Source organism: Triplophysa rosa, linkage group LG19 (genome assembly GCF_024868665.1).
Source record: "Triplophysa rosa linkage group LG19, Trosa_1v2, whole genome shotgun sequence".
Classification (NCBI taxonomy): Eukaryota; Metazoa; Chordata; class Actinopteri; order Cypriniformes; family Nemacheilidae; genus Triplophysa; species Triplophysa rosa.
This window is the reverse complement of record NC_079908.1, coordinates 8,887,981-8,908,504: the sequence shown is the minus strand read 5'-3', so window position 1 is coordinate 8,908,504 and position 20,524 is coordinate 8,887,981. Positions and strand designations below refer to the sequence as shown.

The following is a 20,524-nucleotide window of genomic DNA, read 5'->3' as shown; positions in this document are numbered from 1 at the left end:
GCGCAGAAAGGATTGCAGCATCCAGACACCTGAATGCAAAATATGTTGCATATGCCAAATAAAATTGATATTGTAAACACGCAGGAGATATTTTTCAGTTCCTTATTAATGCATGGAAAATTTGAAGAGAAAAAAAGTCGACTATGGATAATATTTTAAAAGGACATTCCTCTGAATGACAATAAAAACGGTCCAAGACACATGGCAGACATCAGGAGGCATTAAAATGAATATACTCGTCTCCGTCAACGGCATGCGTGTATGCCAACTACAGATACACTTCTGTTTCTCCACCATAAAATATAAATCTTCATTGGGAACACCTCTGTAACTGATTAACAGCTGTTCATTTACAAAATAACAACAATACAATTAATAGCTTTAAGAACGAAAAAAAAAACAAATCCCGTATGACTCACGATCAGGATGTTCGAATGGCAGCCAATGGTGTTTGGTGCCCTCATGCTCAAAGTGGGGGTTCCACATGATGCACTGCTCCTCTCTGAAGTCAGCCAGGTCCTTTTCGCACTCCTCAATGTTGCACAGCTGGAACTCGTAGTTGTTTCCGTAACAAGTGCGCCCCCCATTGGCTGGTCTGCGACATAGCGGATATCAGGCTAGTTCGTGGCGAAAGCGGAGAATTGCAAAGGTCTGATAACAAAAGACACTCACATCGGGTTGTTACACTCACGAGTGCGGAATTGAACCCCACCGCCACAGGTGCGAGAACAAGAACCAAACTTGGTCCACTGACCCCAGTGGCCGTCCTGCCTGAGAATGTCCGGTGTCAACTTAATACAGTGACCCTTGAAACAGTGCTAGAGAGAACGGTAGATTTGTCAGAAATGTATTTTCTTTCGGGCTCTATCAAATGTAATAAACACAGCAGGTTCTGAAGTTCTAACCTTCCCTGTTGCACACTTGGTCCCATCTATAGGAGGGCCCTTCTTGGTCTTGCAGAAGAAAGGGTTCTCGGGATGGCTGCACCACAGCTGCTTGCACGGGTCATAGGTGCTGTACTAAAAGAAACACGCATGCTCGCATTCATACACGCAGTCTGTGAAAGCGAAAGCCAACTACAAGCAGGCCGGACCACATGTACATATGGAACATGGGACAGTAGCAGCTGTCAAGTGTTTACTTGGACAGTTTGGAAATGTTATTTCATTTCACTGGTTGAAGTGAAACCAACAGGGCTTATATTCTTCTGCAGAAAACAAAAGATTTTTTGAAGAATGTTGGTAACCAAAAAACATTGGCCCCTATTCACACAAAACCACATTCTTCTGACATTTCTCAGAGTATCTTCTATTGTGTTCCACAAAAGAGGTCATATACAAGTTTTGAGTGAACTATAGTATCCTTTTAAGTCATGACTTCTCTGTATTTGACAAAATCCTGAAATTAAATTTCTATTTATACTTTTGTACCCCACTGTAATGTGCTTTAGTGAGATGGAGAGGTCATGTATTATGATGATGTCATCAAGATAAGTCACTCTTACACTCACCGCAGTGCACATCATGTAGCCCATGCCAAAGTCAAATCGACACTGTTCATTCATAGAGTAGTGAAGACCGGGCAGCTGGGGTAGAGTCGGCCACTCGTGATCAAACGGGTCATCACGCAGACAATCATATGTACTGTAAACGAATTGGATGAAAGATAGAATTATGTTCATATAAAGCAGTGAGAAAACCATCAAAACCATTAGGAGTATCTGAGAAAGTGCTCAAATCTTGATCGGTCTAGACATTGCGTTCTTCCAAATGACCAAAAAGTAATTCGCTATGATATAAATGCACAGTAGTTAGTTGTAAAGTGTTGCATGAAACAAATATAAAACCAAGTCATGGGAAATTTCTGTTTTCAGCTTTATAGAAAACCATACACTAACCACAGGGTTAGAAAAATCTCAATTTGTTTTTATTATTTATTAAACGTGCAAAAATATGACCCATATAAACGCAAGTTCAATGGTTTTTACAGCTGTTTTTTAAAGAACTTTTAATTGTCTCATTCTTTAAACCATCTACATTGGTGCTGATCCCAGAAACCATTACACTCCATTGTCAAAAGTGAACACTATTCACGTGACACACATCTGTAAAAGCTTTGATAAAAAAATCAAATTAAAGGTCCAGTGTATGAAATTTAGCAGCATCTAGTGGTAAGGTTGCATATTGCAACCAACGGCTCACTCCACCCCTCCCTTTCAAAGCACTACGGTGGCTGACACAGAATATAGATCTCGTTACTGCTTCTTTGCTGAAGGAGATAACGTATTTATGAAACACGCTCTGTAGAGCAGTTTGTCCGTTTAGGGCTACTGTAGAAACAACATGGTGAATTCCATGTAAGGGGACCCGCGGTGTATGTAGATAGAAATAGCTAATTCTAAGGTAATAAAAACATAACGCTTCATTAAGTATGGTCTTTACACACCTGTGAAGACATAGTTATGTATATTATATTACATTTCTGTCAATAAATCCTCCAAAACATTACACATTGGACCTTTAACATAGCTCAGATGCAAATGGTGAATGATGAATCCAGATTAACTACCAGTTGTATGATCTCTCTCTGTGTATGTGACAGGAACAGACGGTGTTGTAACTCACCTGAGGTACCTCCTGAGTTCCTGATGACTGCATCTGGACCAGTGAAAGCGATGAAAGGCTGCTTGAACCAGAGGAGCCATAATACTGCCCATCGGCACCTCATCTCCACATTCATTCGCCTGGCCATCATGTTCCATCCCCAGACTGAACAGATATATATAAATATAATTATAATTTATATAAGTTATACTGTACATTTCCAAACATCGAGTTTGAAAAAAAATTGGGTCTTTTTAAACTACTTCAAAACTGTAAGTTGTCAGGCTATAGGCTACGCATAGTTTAAAGCAGTTTCTCTGGCGGTTTGTAGTGTCGTGGTGAAAGTTCTGATCGAGTTCTCACACATGTCCTGTCTCGTGGGCCACCACGAAAGCAGAGGAGAAGCCGTCCTCGTGGTTCAAAGTGCAGCTTCTTACAGGGTGGCACATACCTGTCACAGGAGCATAACCTACCAAGAGAAAGAAAACAAACTCTGAATACAATTTAGAAGTATTTGCATAATCATAATACAGTTGGATACCAGACCATGCTTAGACAAACAACAACTGTAAACTTAAGCTTCATTCATATTGAAAGCACATAAATCACTATATAAGTAATTCCAACATTATGTATAACGTTGCTTAGTTAACATGGGGTTCAAATTTGGGTTGAAAATGGTTAAGCCCATTGTGAAAAGCCCAATTTGTAGTGTCATGAAAGTCTATGATATTTCAGAAGCACCATTATTACCCTGCATGCCAGTGGGCCCAAACTCTTGTCTGGTGAGAAAGATGGCGTGATCGTGGTATTCTGCATCGTTTTTGTCTTCCTTCTGCTGGAGGAAAGCCCAGCGGCAGACGTTCTCCAGACTCTGAGAGGCGTTACCCAGCTCGATCAAACCAATGGACTGATCATAAAAACAGAAACTACAGGTTAAAACTGTACAACATGATCAAAAGAGACAATCAAGCAACAATTAGAAATCATACAAATTTGAACCAGAGTTATAACAGTTTTGATTTTTAATTTTATTTAGTTTTGTTAATATTTTAAATTAGCTTTTATTTTAAGTTTTAGCAATTTTGGTATATGCTTTTGTCATTTTATAATTTATAGGTTTATTTTTTATGTTGCTACAGTATATAAGACTGATTAATTTTTATTTTAGTGTTTGTTTATTGTTATAATTTTACTGCTTTAAACTTACTTCAGTTTATTTTTGAGGTTTTAAGTTTAGTAAACGAAAATAACCTTGATTTGGACACTTAAAGGGATAGTTCACACAAAAATAAAAATGTTGTCATCATTTATTCATCTTCATGTCATTTGTAAATTTGTATGACCTTCTATCTTCTGTGGAACACAAAAGAAGATATTTTGAGAAATGTTTTGTGTTCATAAAATTGAAGTCAATGGGGGCCAATGTTGCTGTTCTTCAAAATATCTTCTTTTGTGTTCTGCAGAAGAAAGAAACTCATGCAGGTTTGGAATGACAAGAGGATGAATAAATGACAGAATTTTCTTTTTTAAGTAAACTATCCCTTTATGTCACACCTAAAATGCATGAATGTCAATACACACATAATACACAAAACTATAAAACCAAGTTGCATTGACAAACAAATTTTCTCAAAACTAACATCACTTTAATGACCTATTTTTGCTATTACTTTCGACCAACTTTCTTTATTGCGCTTGAAAAGCATGCATGTGCTCTCTATTTTCAAAACATCCTCCACTTGTTTTGATATTTCGTCTTATGTGATGACATTCATGCATTTGGAAGTGTGTCTTACAGCAAGTTTCCAAACATTACAAGCTGCCAATGTGTTTTTCAGAGCAAAGCTTTGCTTTTGCACAACTGTGTCCAGATGCCGAAAGACATCTTAATTTATAGCAATTTTTTCAGCTGTAGTGTTTAGACTGTGCCTTGGATTGCAATATGATAAATCTTCAATGCAACTGCTGTTGGATAGCTACTGCAGACAAATATAATATTTGAGACATTTTGTACTTTGAAGTGCTGTTAAATCATCCTTCAACGTTTCAGAAGTCTGTTGAACACATAACAAATGCAGTCTTACCTTTTGTGAACACAGCATCATGATTCTAACCAGCACAACATTGATCTGGGCACCCAGAGAACTGTCCTGATAAATCTCATTCACCTGTGGAACAATTTATAAGAAAAACAAACAATAAACAAACTGAAAAAAATCAATTGTAGGTTTTCCTCAAAGGGTCTGGTGTGATGAATGGGTGTGTAATTCATCTGGGCAATAACACAGCTACGAAAATTAAGTAGGCATGGAAAACTGTCACACAGCCAAATGCGATTTGAGAACACTTAAAGAGTTTAAATAACAACTCACAAAGTTTACTCTCTTTACAGAACACAGCGCTTAAACCCTATCACCTTCAAAACCTTTTACTGGTTAACCCTGAACTCTTCATCATGTCTGCCAAAAATATATTTTTAATAAAGAAAAAAAATGGGTCCAACTGTTTTGTATATCAAGTCCCTAACAGAATAACCAGATTCAATATCACCAGTGAATGTACAGTAAATAAATCCGCAGTGAATTTGCAGTACCGATTCAGTATCGCATTGTCTTAGAAAACCGAAGCATAGTTTTTATCATATCCACACCTGACTTCATCTCTCCACTCATTTACACAATGCCCCAGGGCATCTTGGGAAGAAATCTGTAAGGTGGAACTGAGAGTCTCGCTGGATGTCCAGGGTGTGTGAAGGAAACCTAATGAAGCCCTGATACAGACCCTGACAGATGAATGACAGCTCGAATAGAGGCTGTTTAAAAATCTGAGTGTGATTAAACAGAACACATTGTAAGACAGGCTTCGTCCGAAATCGCATACTGTGACAGTACGTACTGAATTTGAATAAGTACCTATCCATCGGCCATCAAAACAGTACGTTCTATATAGTATGAGTGGGAGTAGTATGAATACATTTGGACATACTGCGTCCGCCATGTTTTATGGTCATGTGACCCGTATGCTCTTTGACCTATGACCTATTAACAACAACCTACACGTGAGCATTGATTAAAAACATAATTTGAAATTCATTTATTGACACTTACATTGAAAACGGACGTCCGCCTCAAAGTTTTCCGCTATATTTATTTGATTTACGTTTGAAATTTGACCGTTGCTCAGCTCCCGTGGCATCATGGAATAGAGAAGTGTCCATCCGATCCACACTCACGAATCTCGGTGGAAGTAGTAGACCATCCGGGTATTTCTCGTCTACTGCATACTGAGGTTTCGGACATACTATTCATGACTCATACACATTTTTGCCTACTATATAGTATGGAAGTAGGCGATTTCGGACGCAGCCACAGAAATTCTCAACTCCGTCTTTTTTTCTCACAGTGTGTATATACATACAATTTTGCATATACAGTATATTCCTAAAACAACATGTTGTGTTGAAAAATCCAATACAGTAAGTAGGTTTGTGCAGATAACTTCAGGTTGCTTTAGGATGATTGTCACTTTAATAAAACTGTAAAAACACAGCAATCTACTGGAAAATTCTATGGATAAAGGCATCTATTAAATAAAAACTTGCTATAGACGGTTTCCTTGGACGCAGTGTTAGGCCTGGCCTGGACGGATGTTAACTTCCGGTCTGTGGCTAATAAATGTATAATAGAATGCAATGTAAGTCGCTTTGGATAAAAGCGTCTGCCAAATGCATAAATACAAATGTAATAATATAACTCTTTATATTTAACTTATTACACGGCTCGTTGGAATGCTTGATTCTGATTGGCCAGTCGCGACATTTGCAGGTTCGTTATTCCCAGGTAACAACCTCTCAAAACTAATAACACATGGTAACCCGGATGCAGCAAATCATTTTGACAGGTTTTTTTTGACAAATTAAATATAAATATGTCTTTTAATAACATATATGACATTATATTTACAAATAATTAAACCAAATTGCCTGTTTCTTATCATTTGAACATCGTTTCTTACCTTAACACCGAAAATAAACAGCTTTTCCTCGCGGAAGGTCTGCATTCAATAAAAATGAGCTAATAAAATATTTCTAATTCACATTTCATGTCCAGTTTTTTCTCATGTGGCAAGTAGCCATGTAATAAGTGGGACAATGTACAAGCAGCTGGCTGTTATCCTCCGCTTTGCGTCGGGTCCTGATCACACTGTCGGGGCTTATTTCTGCGATAACAACCGGCTGCCTGTACATTATCCCTTACTTAATTTATAATATTGATTTATATTATTATTTTATTGTATAATAATTATATTTAATAAAGGATATATTGAACTTTGTTGTATGTTAATTTTATGAAATAAACAATTTGTTGAATGGGTCGTGTAACTTTGTCGCATTTAAAGAAATTGTATGGGACATTGATATCTAGCGGTTGAGCTTGGTATCACAGTCTAAATTCAAAATATTGGAGAGGCAAGTTTAGCCAAGTAATGGTTCTTGGTTTCTTTAACTTTTTATCAGAAAAAAATCTACAGGCACTCTATTCTTTGCAGATGTGTACCGGAAGTTTTGTTTATGTTGTTGCTTTGAAACCATTTATAATATTCATATTTTAGAGTTAATTTATATGAATATGTTATTGTATATCAATTGTATTGAATTAAATTAAAACTACTAAACGTTTATTGACTCTTTGTGGAGGTCTACCGGAAGTTAGGTTTGGGCCACATAACGTTTTGTTTATGTTGTTGCTGCTGAAACCGTCTATATTATTTACCTTCTGACTTGATATTTAACATACATAACATATTCAGAATGAAATTACATATGTACAGAAAAAGTGAACAAAAAATGCTTTTGATTAATCAATGAAGCATTTAACATAAAACAGCACTAAATGAAAAAATATTAGATCACATGATAAAAAAACTTGATGAAAAACCAACCTAATAGAAATGTCAGAGCACTTCATGTAAACATGTAACAGGAATGCCATTTTTGACCGATTTGGGAAAACCTTAATTTAAATTATATCTTCACTGTCCCGAAACCTTGGGTGTTCAAATTTGATGTTTTTCTGGAAATGGAAAAACACAGTACTTTTTAAAATACTGTGTAGTCAAAGTTGACAAGCACTTTTAATGCTTAGATATTCGTAAAACCCAGAGACAAACTTAAACGGTGACTAATAGTAATGAATTATGGAAACAAAACAAAAAAATATCACGAAATAAGGAGATACAAGGTTTCAGAAGGACAGCAGCCAAATATTCCTCAGTAGAGCAATAAGAGATCGTTTTTCTCTGGGTTATATAACAGTTCATAGTTGTTGTTGCTGAGGTCTGCGTCTGTACCAGGTAACCATGTACACACCTGAAACTTCATAAATACACACCCACCCACACGCACACACACGCACGCACGCACGCACGCACGCACACACACACAAAGGACATTCTCAACCACTGGCGAATAACAGCTCATTAACTTGCCACGTAAATGTCTATTATCAGCAATGCTCAACACACTCTCTCATTACCATGTTTATTTATTCTGTTTATCCATGATCTTGCTCACACACACACACACGCACGCACGCACGCACGCACACATACACACACACACACATACACACACGCACGCACGCACGCACACACACACACACACACACACACACAAAACAGTACTAATCACTTTAGCAGTAAGTCTCTCATTAGCACCGGTCTCTCTCTCTCTCTCTCTGGCCCTCTGCAGGACCCGGTCGGTTATTTATTAGTGCAGATTCTTGCATGTAGCAGGCAGGTAGCTAATTGATGGAGGCCAAAATGCCAGAAAATCATTAGGACCAAATTAATAATGCAGCAAGGTCTTCCATTGGAGCTTCTCTCCTGCTTAGCAACACAACCGTCAGGCGAAAAAATTGTATGTGTATGAGAGAATTACAGGCATGGACAGAACATTGCGAAACACTCAAAAAATAAACAAGACAGAATGGGAGGGACATTGGAAGAGTTGATAACTGGTTAAAGTTCAAGTTCATTGCGAATCTGGTCTTGTCAGGGATCTCGAGTATATCAATCTTTCAGGTAGGAAACCTTGTCAAGGATGTGGATGGAATTTTGAAGTTGTCAGGAATAAAATGAAGGTTCTCAATCAAGCACCCTAATGGTAAACACAGTACAGTAATAAAACAGAAATTACGATGGGGCCTGATAAACTTACAATGTTCATGAGGGTCAGCAAGTACTTCTGGATGTGCTCTCTGCCATGAAACATCACCACAGAGCAGTCGACCCCCAACAGAACCTCAATGTTAAAGATGTCATCTTCATACGTCTCTCTGCGGGCTCGTGCGTTACTTGCTTTCGTCATAACACTGTGGTGTAAATCCTTCATTCCAGCTAGACCGCCCAGAGGGGAACCTGGAGGCAACACACCAAATTGAATTAAAAATGAAAGAGTATCATTAAAATGTTACATCCTCATGCCTATTTTAAACTAGTATTCAGCCTGTCAACAGAGGTGGGTAGAGCAGCCAAAATCTTTACTCAAGTAAAAGTACAAGTAACTAGAGAAATGTTACTCAAGTTTAATTTGATTTATTTTTCCTTTATTTTCCCAGGAAAGTCCCATTGAGATCAAAGGAAATCTCTTCGTCCAGGGAGTCCTGGCCAAGATGAAGGTAAAAGTAAAAGTCACTATTTAAAAAAATTACTCAAGTAAAAGTATGCAATGAAAAAACTACTCAAGTAGCTAGTTACTAGTTACTTTGTATCTGATTACATACTTTTCATAAAATTGAAAAATGTTTTTAATTATTATTATCATAAGCAGATATCTTCAATAGTGACCAATTGCAGAACAGCAGAACCATACGTCACAGCAGCCACAAGGCAGCAGCGCCATGCCGGAAGTGGGCGGAGTCACAATCTCAGATCGGAAGTGGGCGAAAGTAGTGAGAAGCAATCGAACGTCATGGTGGAGAAAGAGTAACCGGTAAAAAGTTGTGTAGTTAATCGATTGTTGTTGGATTATCTGACGTTTAATGAGGAAGACCAGAAACAAGCTCTTCTGCAGCTTTCACAGGCAGAAACGAATGATGAGACTTTCACGTTTCGCTTTGAATTTAAGGGAGATAAGGACATTTTCCTTAATGAGCGCCTAGACAAAACATGCCTCAGGATTAATTGCATGTTTTAAGAATTTTTATTTATTTAGGTTACCGTTAAATCAAATTTAGTTGGTTTCATTTTTGATTATTATTGTTAATTGTGTGCCTTCTGTGCTATAACTTTTGTTTGATTTTGTAATGGTAGTTTATGATGTGTATCATGCAAGAACCTGTGGACTTCATGTGCCATCATCATGCGAGATCCTGTGAACTTAAAAAAATAAAATCAAGAGCCAAAAATCAAGAGCCAAGATGGACCTTTGTTATTTTAAAGGGATCATATGACCCGGCTAAAACAAAAATATTATCGTTTGTTTTAGATGTAATGCAATGTGTATACATGATTTAAGGTTCAAAAACGCTGTATTTTATATATTATTATACTTTATATATAAGATTATTGGACTGAATTACTAGTATCCAAGCTCTGTACGAAATATGTACATTGAACGAGAAGAAGAAGATTCAGAACATCTTGTTAAAAACTAAACAGATTTAGGAACTCCTTTGTGCCAACATCAATCAGACTGCTGAACATGGACCATCTATTTTTATGAGTATGTCTTATCACGTGTATATCTATTGTGTGAATGTTTCTTATGTATTATTGTATAAGGTCGGAGTCAAAACACAACGTTTGCTATTGAAGTCCAATGCAAGAATACGTATGCATCTTTTCAATGAAAACCTTTTAATTAAATACTGACTCAACATTACATTACAACTTTGAAACGCTTCGCAAAACTAAGTAGTTTGATCAAGTTTGCTCCGCCCACTTCCGGTATGAGACTGCTGCCATGGCGCTGCTGCCTTGTTGTGACTGCTGTGACGTATGGTTCTGCTGTTCTGCAATCAGACGTATCTTGATATACACAGAGACTAAAGAATAGACAAACACAGAAGAGACAAGCATGTCTGTAAATTTCCCAATGTATCCTACACAACTTATTTACAATAATAGACCGTGCAAACTAAAGTGAACCTGCAGAGTTTTGCGTTTACAATGCATTTAACTAAACTCAGAGCATTTCCTAAGATGATCTAACATCTGCAGTGCTCTCTTATATGAAATACAAACTGATTTTAGACAAAACTCATGATGTGTCACACAGAAAGATATTTGGAAGAATGCCTATAACCAGACAGAATTTGCCCCCATTGACTTCCATAGAAGGAAAAAAACAATGGTATTCAAAAGTGCCCCAGAACTGTTTGCTGTCCTACATTCTTCAAAATGTCTTCTTTTGTGTTCAACAGAACAAAAAAACCGATAAAGTAATTTTTCCTACTATGGGAGTCAATGGGGGGCAAGATCTGTTTGGTTACAAGCATTCTTCCAAATATCTTTCTCTGTGTTCATCAGAACAGAGAAATTTATACAGATTTGGAACAACTCGAAGGTGAATAAATGATGACAGAATTTTCATTATTGGGTGAACTATCCCTTTAAGTTTCCCGCTACAAGTAGTGAGTAACCCGCCGCTTCAGATCGTGCTGCGATCTAAACAAATCATTTGAACTGATTCGTGAACCTATTCAGACGGTTTTGCCCATTGTTCAATTAATGCTTTCAAAAGAATCAATCACTTGGGAATGCCTGTAAAAAGAGACGTCAACCTTTAAATAAGCAACGCATTTTTAATGCATATTTTAAAATGAAGGAACGTCACGCAGTGTAACGAAGTAAAAGTTCATATTTTCCTAATAGTTACTCATGTAAATGTAGCGCGTTACCCACCTCTGCCTGTCAATGAATATAGAAACAGTATGGCAGCAAGTTAAAGTTTCAACTAAAATGTTTGCAGTCTCTCCATTTCTGTACGTTCTCTCTCTTCACTTAATACACAGTATCAACACAGTCTCAACTCAAAAGCTTTCATGTTGAGATGCCGCAGCACTGAGGCGTGTCTCTCAGACTCTTCTGTGTCAGAACCGCTAGAGCGAGGGACAGTGAGGTGAGAGAGAACTAAACACGATGACAGGCAGAAAAAAAGATCACTGTACAGTTCAGTTATTTCTCTGACTCCTCTACAGAAAAAGATACTGTGGTAATACTACGGTGCAATGAAGACGTCAGATGATAATACAATGGCACATGTCTATAGCAAAAACTCTGTCTATAGAAAACACCGATTGTTGGCTTTGTGTGCATGTCTTTGTATTTCAGGAGTAAATGTGATTTGAATACAAATGTTTATACCAGTTCTCTGTATATTCTGTAAGTAATGAGAAAAACAATTATTTTAAATTTTGGAAATGCATCTTACAAAAAGATCTCCACAGCATGATATCCTCTTGTATATCGTCACTGTCCTTCCAAAACCTCTGATGTCCAAATTCACAATTTTTTAGGAAATGGAAAAAAAACAATTAAATAAAATTATTTTGTAAAATTATTAAATACTGCATTGTCAAAGTTGACAAGCACTTTTTAATACTTTACATTTTATAGAAAAATGCCAAACCGTGCATTTGTTAAGCAATGATTTATGCTTTTGTAAAAGCCACAAGTAATTTTAGCTTTTAAACTACAATACCCATAATTCCAAAAGAAAAACCATCAACTTAAAGGAGTGATGAACCCTTATTCATCAGCTGATGTCATGTAGAGCCTTTCGAAGCTGCGATGAAACAGAAATTTGGACTTTAACCAACAGCCCCCCGTTTAAGTGCACTATATGGAGAAGCCTGGAAAACTTTCTTAAAAAGCCTCAATTTGTTTTCCACAGAAGAAATAATCACACGGACAGCTTGTATGACATGTGGGTGAGTGAATTACCAAAAAATTTTACTTTTAAAGTGAACTAATTCTTTAAAGGTATAGTCCACCCAAAAATGAAAATTCAGTCATCATTTACTCACCCACAAATATTTTGATGATATTTTGAAGAATGTGTGAAACTAAGCAGTTCTGGGTCACCAATGACTATAAGCATAGTAGTTTTTTCCCTACTATGGAAGTCAATGGTGCCCCAACTGTTTGGTTACAAACATTCTTCCAAATATATGAACGAAATTTACACAGGTTTGGAACAACTTGAGTGTGAATAAAGGATGGCAGAAATCAAAATTATTGTATATTTTATAACCAAAATAAACATTTGTATTTTGTATTATCTGATTTGTATTATCATCTTATTTGCATACAAATTAAATGAGTAATTAATTGCCTCATAAAAACACGAACACCTTAAAATTGATTTTAAATGCCATTTGGGGAAATTAAATTGGAATATTTTCTGAAGCGAATTGCCATCTCTGTTTCACTCTGCAGCAGTGACATGTTATTTAGCATGTACTTACTATAGTGCACATAACTGCAGAGCTGGTACCCCTGGAGGAATAACCCAAGGTTAAGTGCCTTCATCGACAGTCATTAAGATGGATTCCTGAGTCGTCTCTACATCAGAACAATCCTCCAATTTCATTCTTAGCCATTCTGCTTCTGGCTCCATCTCTCTACAGAGATCCAACAGCTCTGTGTTCAGTTAAACAACATTCCAACCATTTGCGTAAAACAAGTAAAGATTTTTGGAGGATCAGAGATTGGGATGTTCAGATCAATACACATTGTTAATGTGAAGTCTAATTAGACCTTTCGAACTTATTGGTACACAACATGCACACTCTCTGTTTATCACAGAGTCTAATTTAAACAAATGTTCTTCCTCAGTTGCTTTAATTTCTTAAATAGATACCAACCTGGTCTCATAGGAAATACGTACCTCTGTACACTTTTTGCAGTGCCACAAAATACGTACCATCAGGTACATATTGCAACCCGGTATCACAATTTCCAACAACAGTAACGTTAACAACACCATATTATATTATATTGGGTTGTACTGATTTAGAATTTAATTAGATGTCATCGTATTTTGTGTACGTTTATTATTTAGTACACACAATTTAGACGTATAATATCTCACAGAAGTGAGTACACCCCTCACATTTTTGTAAATATTTTATTATATCGTTTCATGTGACAACACTGAAGAAATGACACTTTGCTAAAATGTAAAGTAGTGAGTGTACAGCTTGTATAACAGTGTACATTTGCTGTCCCCTCAAAATAACTCAACACACAGCCATTAATGTCTAAACCGCTGGCAACAAAAGTGAGTACACCCCTAAGTGAAAATGTCCAAATTGGGCCCAATTAGCCATTTTCCCTCCCAGGAGTCATGTGATTCTTTAGTGTTACAAGGTCTCAGGTGTGAATGGGGAGCAGATGTGTTAAATTTGATGTTATCGCTCTCACTCTCTCATACTGGTCACTGGAAGTTCAACGTGGCAAAGAACTCTCTGAGGATCTGAAAAAAATAATTGTTGCTCTACATAAAGATGGCATAGGCTATAAGAAGATTGCCAAGACCCTGAAACTAAGCTGTGTTGCGTCATTATGCTAGTTTACGTTAAGAAATGGCATAGGGAGCTGAGGAGATGACATATTTTTATATGCAAAACCCGGAAAAGAGTTAGCATTTTAGGCCTTCCGGTTCCATAGGTCCAAAGTCTATGAATTTTTTGGTAAATCGCCCGAAATAAGGTCTGTGGTAAACAAAACCAATTATAACCCGCTTGTGATTTTTTAAAGCCTTATTATGTCTTAAAAACGGCGGTTGCTAACATGTTGCTAAGAGTGACTACTTCCTTTGGCGGGGACGTTAGACGTCATCACGCATATAAAGCTCACAAATAATGCAACAGGGGCACAGATCTCTTAAAACGTAGTTGCAGATTCATTCACGGAGTAGTGAATTTTTAATAAAGTTTGAAAGAGTTGTCGGAGGCTTGGTGGTGGTGACGTTGATATTGAGCAACCATAAGTGTAGTCTGATTATAGCATCGTTATAGCTTTTTACTTCTGCCCATTGTATTTCAGCTTCAAAAGTAACAAATATTGTGTTCATTTGTAAAGATTATCTTGATAGACAAAACGTGTAAACATCATAAACCACTGTCAATCACAGAGCTTATTTTTTGCGATCTTCCAAAAGTCTATGGGAAAAATTAGTTACGTATTTCCTATGAGACCAGGTTGAATAGTACACCCAAAAATGAAAGAATGTTGGCAACCAACCAGCTTTTGCCCGCACTGACTTCTACAAGACCACAGAAACATTTTTCAAAATATCTTCTTTTGTGTTGCACAGAAGAAAGAGTCATATACAGATTTTCAACAGCATGAGTTTGAATAAATGATGACAGATTTTTGGGGGAGCAGTTTCAGGGTAATTTATTTAATACAGTCTATTAACATAGTTACTTAGTTCTTGCAGAGGCCAAGGACTGTACATCTAAATAATAGATTTGATCAACTTTTTGTTATCAACTGGCATATGCAGCCAAAACAGATACACAATAAAGGTCAGCACCCAGTACTGCGTGAATGATTTATAACAGCATACGTTTATATCAAGATACACAACCATCTGACAATGTTTATATGCCTGTTTAACATGAAAAATCGCCATACGAAGAACTTGTAGGCTTTGATTGTGCAACAGACATCTGCTTTCCTATTTCTGAATCATCAGCGTGTATTCAAAAGCCCAGTACAGTATAAACAAATTGGCAACCTTGTACCCTGTGACTCAGACTGTGGAGTTTCAGTATAGAGGTTAATTAGACTCAGGACAACAAGATCTAGCATGTTAGGGTGACCTGTGAATGTGCGTCTGTTGGAATGTCATCAAGTATGAAAGCAATTACCAGGGCATCAACACAAAAGGCCAGTGTCATGGACAAAGGTTAAGAAATGTCTTTAAATGACTTTTAAGCAATAGCACCCCTATGACTGTGCAATTGTATTACATGGATACGGTTTTTGCTCAACGTATGTTTTTTTTTTCTCTGAAGAATCCCTCTGAACAATATGAAACTGATACTAGAATAATATGCCTAATATGCCACATTCAAGTTTTCCAGCATGTGTTTGCAAAAACATTTTTGATGAAAGCAACGTACACAGATGGGCATTCTTGTGCAGTGCAGCACGACTCTACACCATCACTGCAAGCGAGTCAAGTGACTGTCACTTGACACGCATTTGATAAACACAGTCATCATATTTCAAGGGTAACAGCCTTCAATACGCTGTTGTGATCCTTTGCTATTGGCTAAAAATAGAAAGCCAGAAATAAGCACAAAAGACATGAACCCCCCCTTAAAAAAATAAATGGTAGGGGCTCCCCCCAAATCTTGAATACTTGGTTTCTTCCTTGCCCTGACCTATGTCTATGTTCCTTCAATAGCGGTCTGCAGAAATGATGCAGATGTACAGAATATTGATGAAGGCCGGGCAGTCAGTAACTGTTGCCAATTATCATAATTCCTCGGATCGATGAGCGTTGGGGTTGTCAGTTCTGACATGCCTGGCTTAACAGGTTATTTGCATTCAGGAAAAAGAGAGAATCATAATACAGGGATGAAATAAAAGTTTTTCCATTGAAAACACTGCCGTGGATTGCCAGTCTTTACTAGTTTAAGCTGGTTTAGACTGAGGCAAATTACATTTTCAAATGTATAGCTCGGAGTTGCGTCATTGCTAGCAGATGTAACTGTTTCTGGGCAACCCATGAAAAAACAAACAGTGAGGAGTATAAAAGCTGTGCTAAATGAGGAAAACAATCGAATGCTAAAGTGTACATGAATGAAACCATTCTCTAGTTTTGCACTGCAACACTACTAACATGAGGCATGAAGTCTGGTCCTCATTGCAGTTTATTTTGGCCAAGAGAAATCTATTACTCCACTGAAAAACTATGTTGCTTTGCAGCCTATTTGAACGTCCACCTGCTTAGACAAGCAATGACAGAATGACTCAGTATGAGGATATATAAGCCAACATACGTACATAGGCTACTCATGTACGCAAAAAGGCTGATGTACCATCGATGTTTGGGTCAATGCCGACTAGTCACAATTTTTCTTTGTATAGTAAGCCAAATCTATTTGGAATTACGCAAAGGAAAAAGGTGCATTTAAAGAGCATGTTATTTGTGAACAACAAAAAAGACAAATTATGAGACGTAATAAAGTTTTACCTAAAAATACAAATTTTGTCTTTATTTATTCACCTGCATCTCGTTCAAAACCTGTGTTTGATTTCTCTTTATGTGGAACACAAAAGAAGATATTTTGATAAATGTGTCCATACAACTGAAGTCAATGGGGGCCGTTGTTGTTTGGTTACCAGCATATTTCAAAATATCTTCTTTTGTGTTCTGCACAAGAAAATAAAACTTTGCGATGACATGAGGATTAGTACATGGTGAAAGAGTTTTCATTTTCAGGTTAACTATCCCTTTAAAGTGCTCATGCATGCCTTTTTTTACAATAATTTCTCACCTGCATCAGGACATTTCTCTGCTCTGAAAAAATTAAGTGAGTCATTTACAATTAATGTAACAATTTGACTTAGTGCCATATTCTACCAGATCAGCTATAGGACCAATCACTGCAACAATTATGAGTCGAAATGCATGAATATAAATAACAAGTTGGCCAACAAGTTGATCAATAAAATTGTCCTCTCAGGGCCTCTGGAGCCTACACCTAATATGCGTTTTGGTCGATCGGATCACAAGCGGACTACGCTAAATACAGGTGTAAACAGGGTGTGAAACGTTTTGAGCTTGTCGGCTTTCTACCACTTCCAGAAGAAGTCGTAAACGCATTCGACCAGATTGTGTTTGTGGTGTAGACGCTCATGTTTGAAGGCGTTCGAGCAGCCACAAAAGACCTCCTACTCTCCGCGCGCTAGCCAGTCAGGATTTACACTTTACCGGCTAAAGACCTAAAAGGTTGTTTTAAAGACAAAAACAATTATAAAGCACAATGTTTTCTCACCATTCCAGACTTCTATCACACACTTACAGTGTTCAGCATGGCCTCTCGACTGTCAAAGCAGAAATAAAAACCACTGCTTTCAGTTTGTTTTTCTGTAATCTCCGGTCGCGTTCATATATAAACTGCATGCGCTTATTTCGTCCATTAGATCTAACAATTTCTGTATACAGCTGCTTAATAGTGCTCAAGTTTTAACTGTCATCGTCCGCTTAACGGTAAATACCCATTTAACACTTTAAAGGCACCATGCAATCAAACAAGAAAATTTTAAGTGTTTTACACAGTGTTGCAGTGATTATTATAAATGATTTATCTGTGCACACCATTATTATTTTTAAATTCATTTGCACTTGTAATGTTTAATCAAAAACGTTAAGCTCCTCTCCCCCTCTCAACAAAAACTCTTCACCACATGACGTATGGCATTTTTAGCCCTCCCCTCCAGGCCCAACTTACAACAAACCAATCAAAAAGGAAAGGGCAAAATAAAGCCCCGCCCTACATTTTTTTCTAATTTCAGAAGCCGTTTCACTCGGATACACATCACGACACGGAAAAGAAGTCAATCGCAACTTCCAGTTCATGGTGACATTAAAGCGGTCATATGACCCGGCTAAAACAAAAAAATTATCATTTGTTTTAGATGTAATGCAATGTGTATACACGATTTAAGGTTCAAAAACGCTGTATTTTCCACATACCGTGCATGTTTATATCTCCTCTTTGCCCCGCCTCTCTGAAACGGGCAGATATTTTCCAAAGCACATCACTCTGAAAAGCGAGGTGTTCTATGATTGGTCAGTTAACCAGTGTGTAGTGAATGGTAGAATACTGCAAGCGTGTGACGGAAATGTAACGCCTCTTACCATATTTGGAATCAGGTTCCAAAGCAATAAGCCCTTTTCACATGATGTCATGCATATTTCGTTCTGCCGCGACGCAGTGTATCGTTACTTCCGCGAGCACTCCAGTTCATAAGGTGGCAGTAATGCACCTATAAGCTGGTTTACCAACCGCCAGTAAAACTCAAGAAGAAGAAGTTACTTCCGCTAGCGCCTCAGAATGGAGTTTACCAAGTGCCTTGCGCATCTGCCACAAATACGGCTAGATGATGTACAACGTCTTGCAGACAAATTTTCGCTAACGACAAGATCAAAGCTAGAGAAAGGATACAAATTCTTCGTTGAACAGTACTTGTTTGATTATGAAGGTAAGTGTTTTGTTTTCTTTTTGTGCTAGCGAAGGTGCTAGGATAAGTACTTGAATACGTGTTCTGTCAGTTTTTTTCACTGGGTTTAAATTCCAGCGCGACGGCAAAACGGAAGTTCTTCTTCTTCTTCTTGTTTGTTGCAAGACGGATGTTATGATACACTGCTTTGCGAAAAGGCGGAAGTTAAGTGACGTCATTGTGAAAAGGGCCTATTGTACTGACAGGTAAGCCCACCTTACTTGCATATACATTTGGGCGGTCTTAGTCAAATCATACAGATCATCAGATTTGTGGGGGTGTGGTTACACGAGGATTTTCAGGCAGATCTGGGTGAGCCTGCGCTTTTAGATAGAATGCATCTTTTGTTCCGACCCTTTCATTTTTGCAATTTTACGTGTCTAATACATGCATGGGCAACTTATAACACACCAAAGACACAGAAAAACACGTATTCACGCCATATGACCCCTTTAAAGTAAAAAAAAAGCATATGATGGTTGCTGTCACTTAACTTCTCTTTGTCTAACGTTAGAAAACTTGTCAGCTCAGGGCTCACCCGATAGCCAGTGTGAAAGATGCTCAAGACAGTTGATGGATTTGTGACTTGCTCGATCAGGCCACGCCTCAGACATCTCTCTTCCTTTCTTTCTGTGTCTTCTTGTGCTTGAAGGGACAAATACATACAGAAGTATGTCAAAATACCCAAATTGACGAGTATCCTGGAAAACGGTCAGTTAAGTTATGTCATTTTTATATGTAATACAGTGAAGAATATCTGAAAATATTATTCTGCATTTTAATTGGCTATTGCATTTGATTATATCTGTATCTGAACACCATTAAGCCTAAAAACCTAAAGCAATGTTTAATTTACAATGTTCTGTTTATTTATATTATGTGCTATAGCTTGTCATTTTTTGTTCATTTGTTTTTATTTACTGACTGCATGCAGCGTAAAGACACCTGTGGTGACCCGTGATAACGGGAGCAACCCGAAAGAGAGAGATAGTTCTTATTTACTGACTGTTTACTTGTCTTTAATAACATTTGAACAATATATTTGTTTGGTCAATAGTTTTTGCTGTGGTATTAGATGGAATCTAATTGTGGAGACAAATAAATTTACTAATTAGAATACAAGATGACATGATGGGTCAAAAACAACGATAACAACAACTATTTTATTTTTTTGTGGCAGGGCCAGTGAAAATGTTGGCAGAGCAAGTAAAAATTTGAATCACTGCCTGGGTTGCACCAACAAGGATTAAAGTAAACAGAGTTTAGAACTAATCTAGGGTCTGTTGATCCTAGTTTTATTTTAATTCGAGTTGTGTTGCACCACTTAAATTTAAACAAAGATTAACAAATTGTGGATTAAAAATTTAACCCGTATTTAAACTGTCATCTGCGATTAATTTTGTCCGCCATGATGGATTCGCCGGTGTAACTAAATAGCAACAGTGATGACGCTGTCATGTAAAAAGGAAATAAACAGCTTTTGCATGTAAAAGAAACGTAATTTTGCTATTTAAAACCTCTCTCTGGATAATTAACCGGATTATTTTTAAACAAGGTTTACAGTTTGGTGCAACAGAATTATTAAATAAACCTTGATTTAATCTAGATTTAAGCCTCATCCTTGTTGGTGCAACCCACCCTAAATTTCTGTTTATCATCAATAAACCTGC

The 20,524-nt window shown here is 37.3% G+C and overlaps 1 protein-coding gene across 1 annotated transcript in view; it reads right to left on the bottom strand.

The window, feature by feature from the left end:
• The window catches only part of adamts2a (ADAM metallopeptidase with thrombospondin type 1 motif, 2a), a 71,807-nt gene that overhangs the window by 14,618 nt on the left and 36,665 nt on the right, over nucleotides 1-20,524 (bottom strand). The window contains exons 4-12 of the mRNA XM_057360610.1: nucleotides 8,824-9,023; nucleotides 4,691-4,774; nucleotides 3,357-3,513; nucleotides 2,967-3,072; nucleotides 2,625-2,768; nucleotides 1,511-1,643; nucleotides 906-1,019; nucleotides 673-818; nucleotides 420-595 (exon numbers count right to left, since the gene is read on the bottom strand). Of these exons, the coding sequence (XP_057216593.1) occupies nucleotides 420-595; nucleotides 673-818; nucleotides 906-1,019; nucleotides 1,511-1,643; nucleotides 2,625-2,768; nucleotides 2,967-3,072; nucleotides 3,357-3,513; nucleotides 4,691-4,774; nucleotides 8,824-9,023 (1,260 nt within the window). The remainder of the gene's footprint in view (nucleotides 1-419; nucleotides 596-672; nucleotides 819-905; nucleotides 1,020-1,510; nucleotides 1,644-2,624; nucleotides 2,769-2,966; nucleotides 3,073-3,356; nucleotides 3,514-4,690; nucleotides 4,775-8,823; nucleotides 9,024-20,524) is intronic.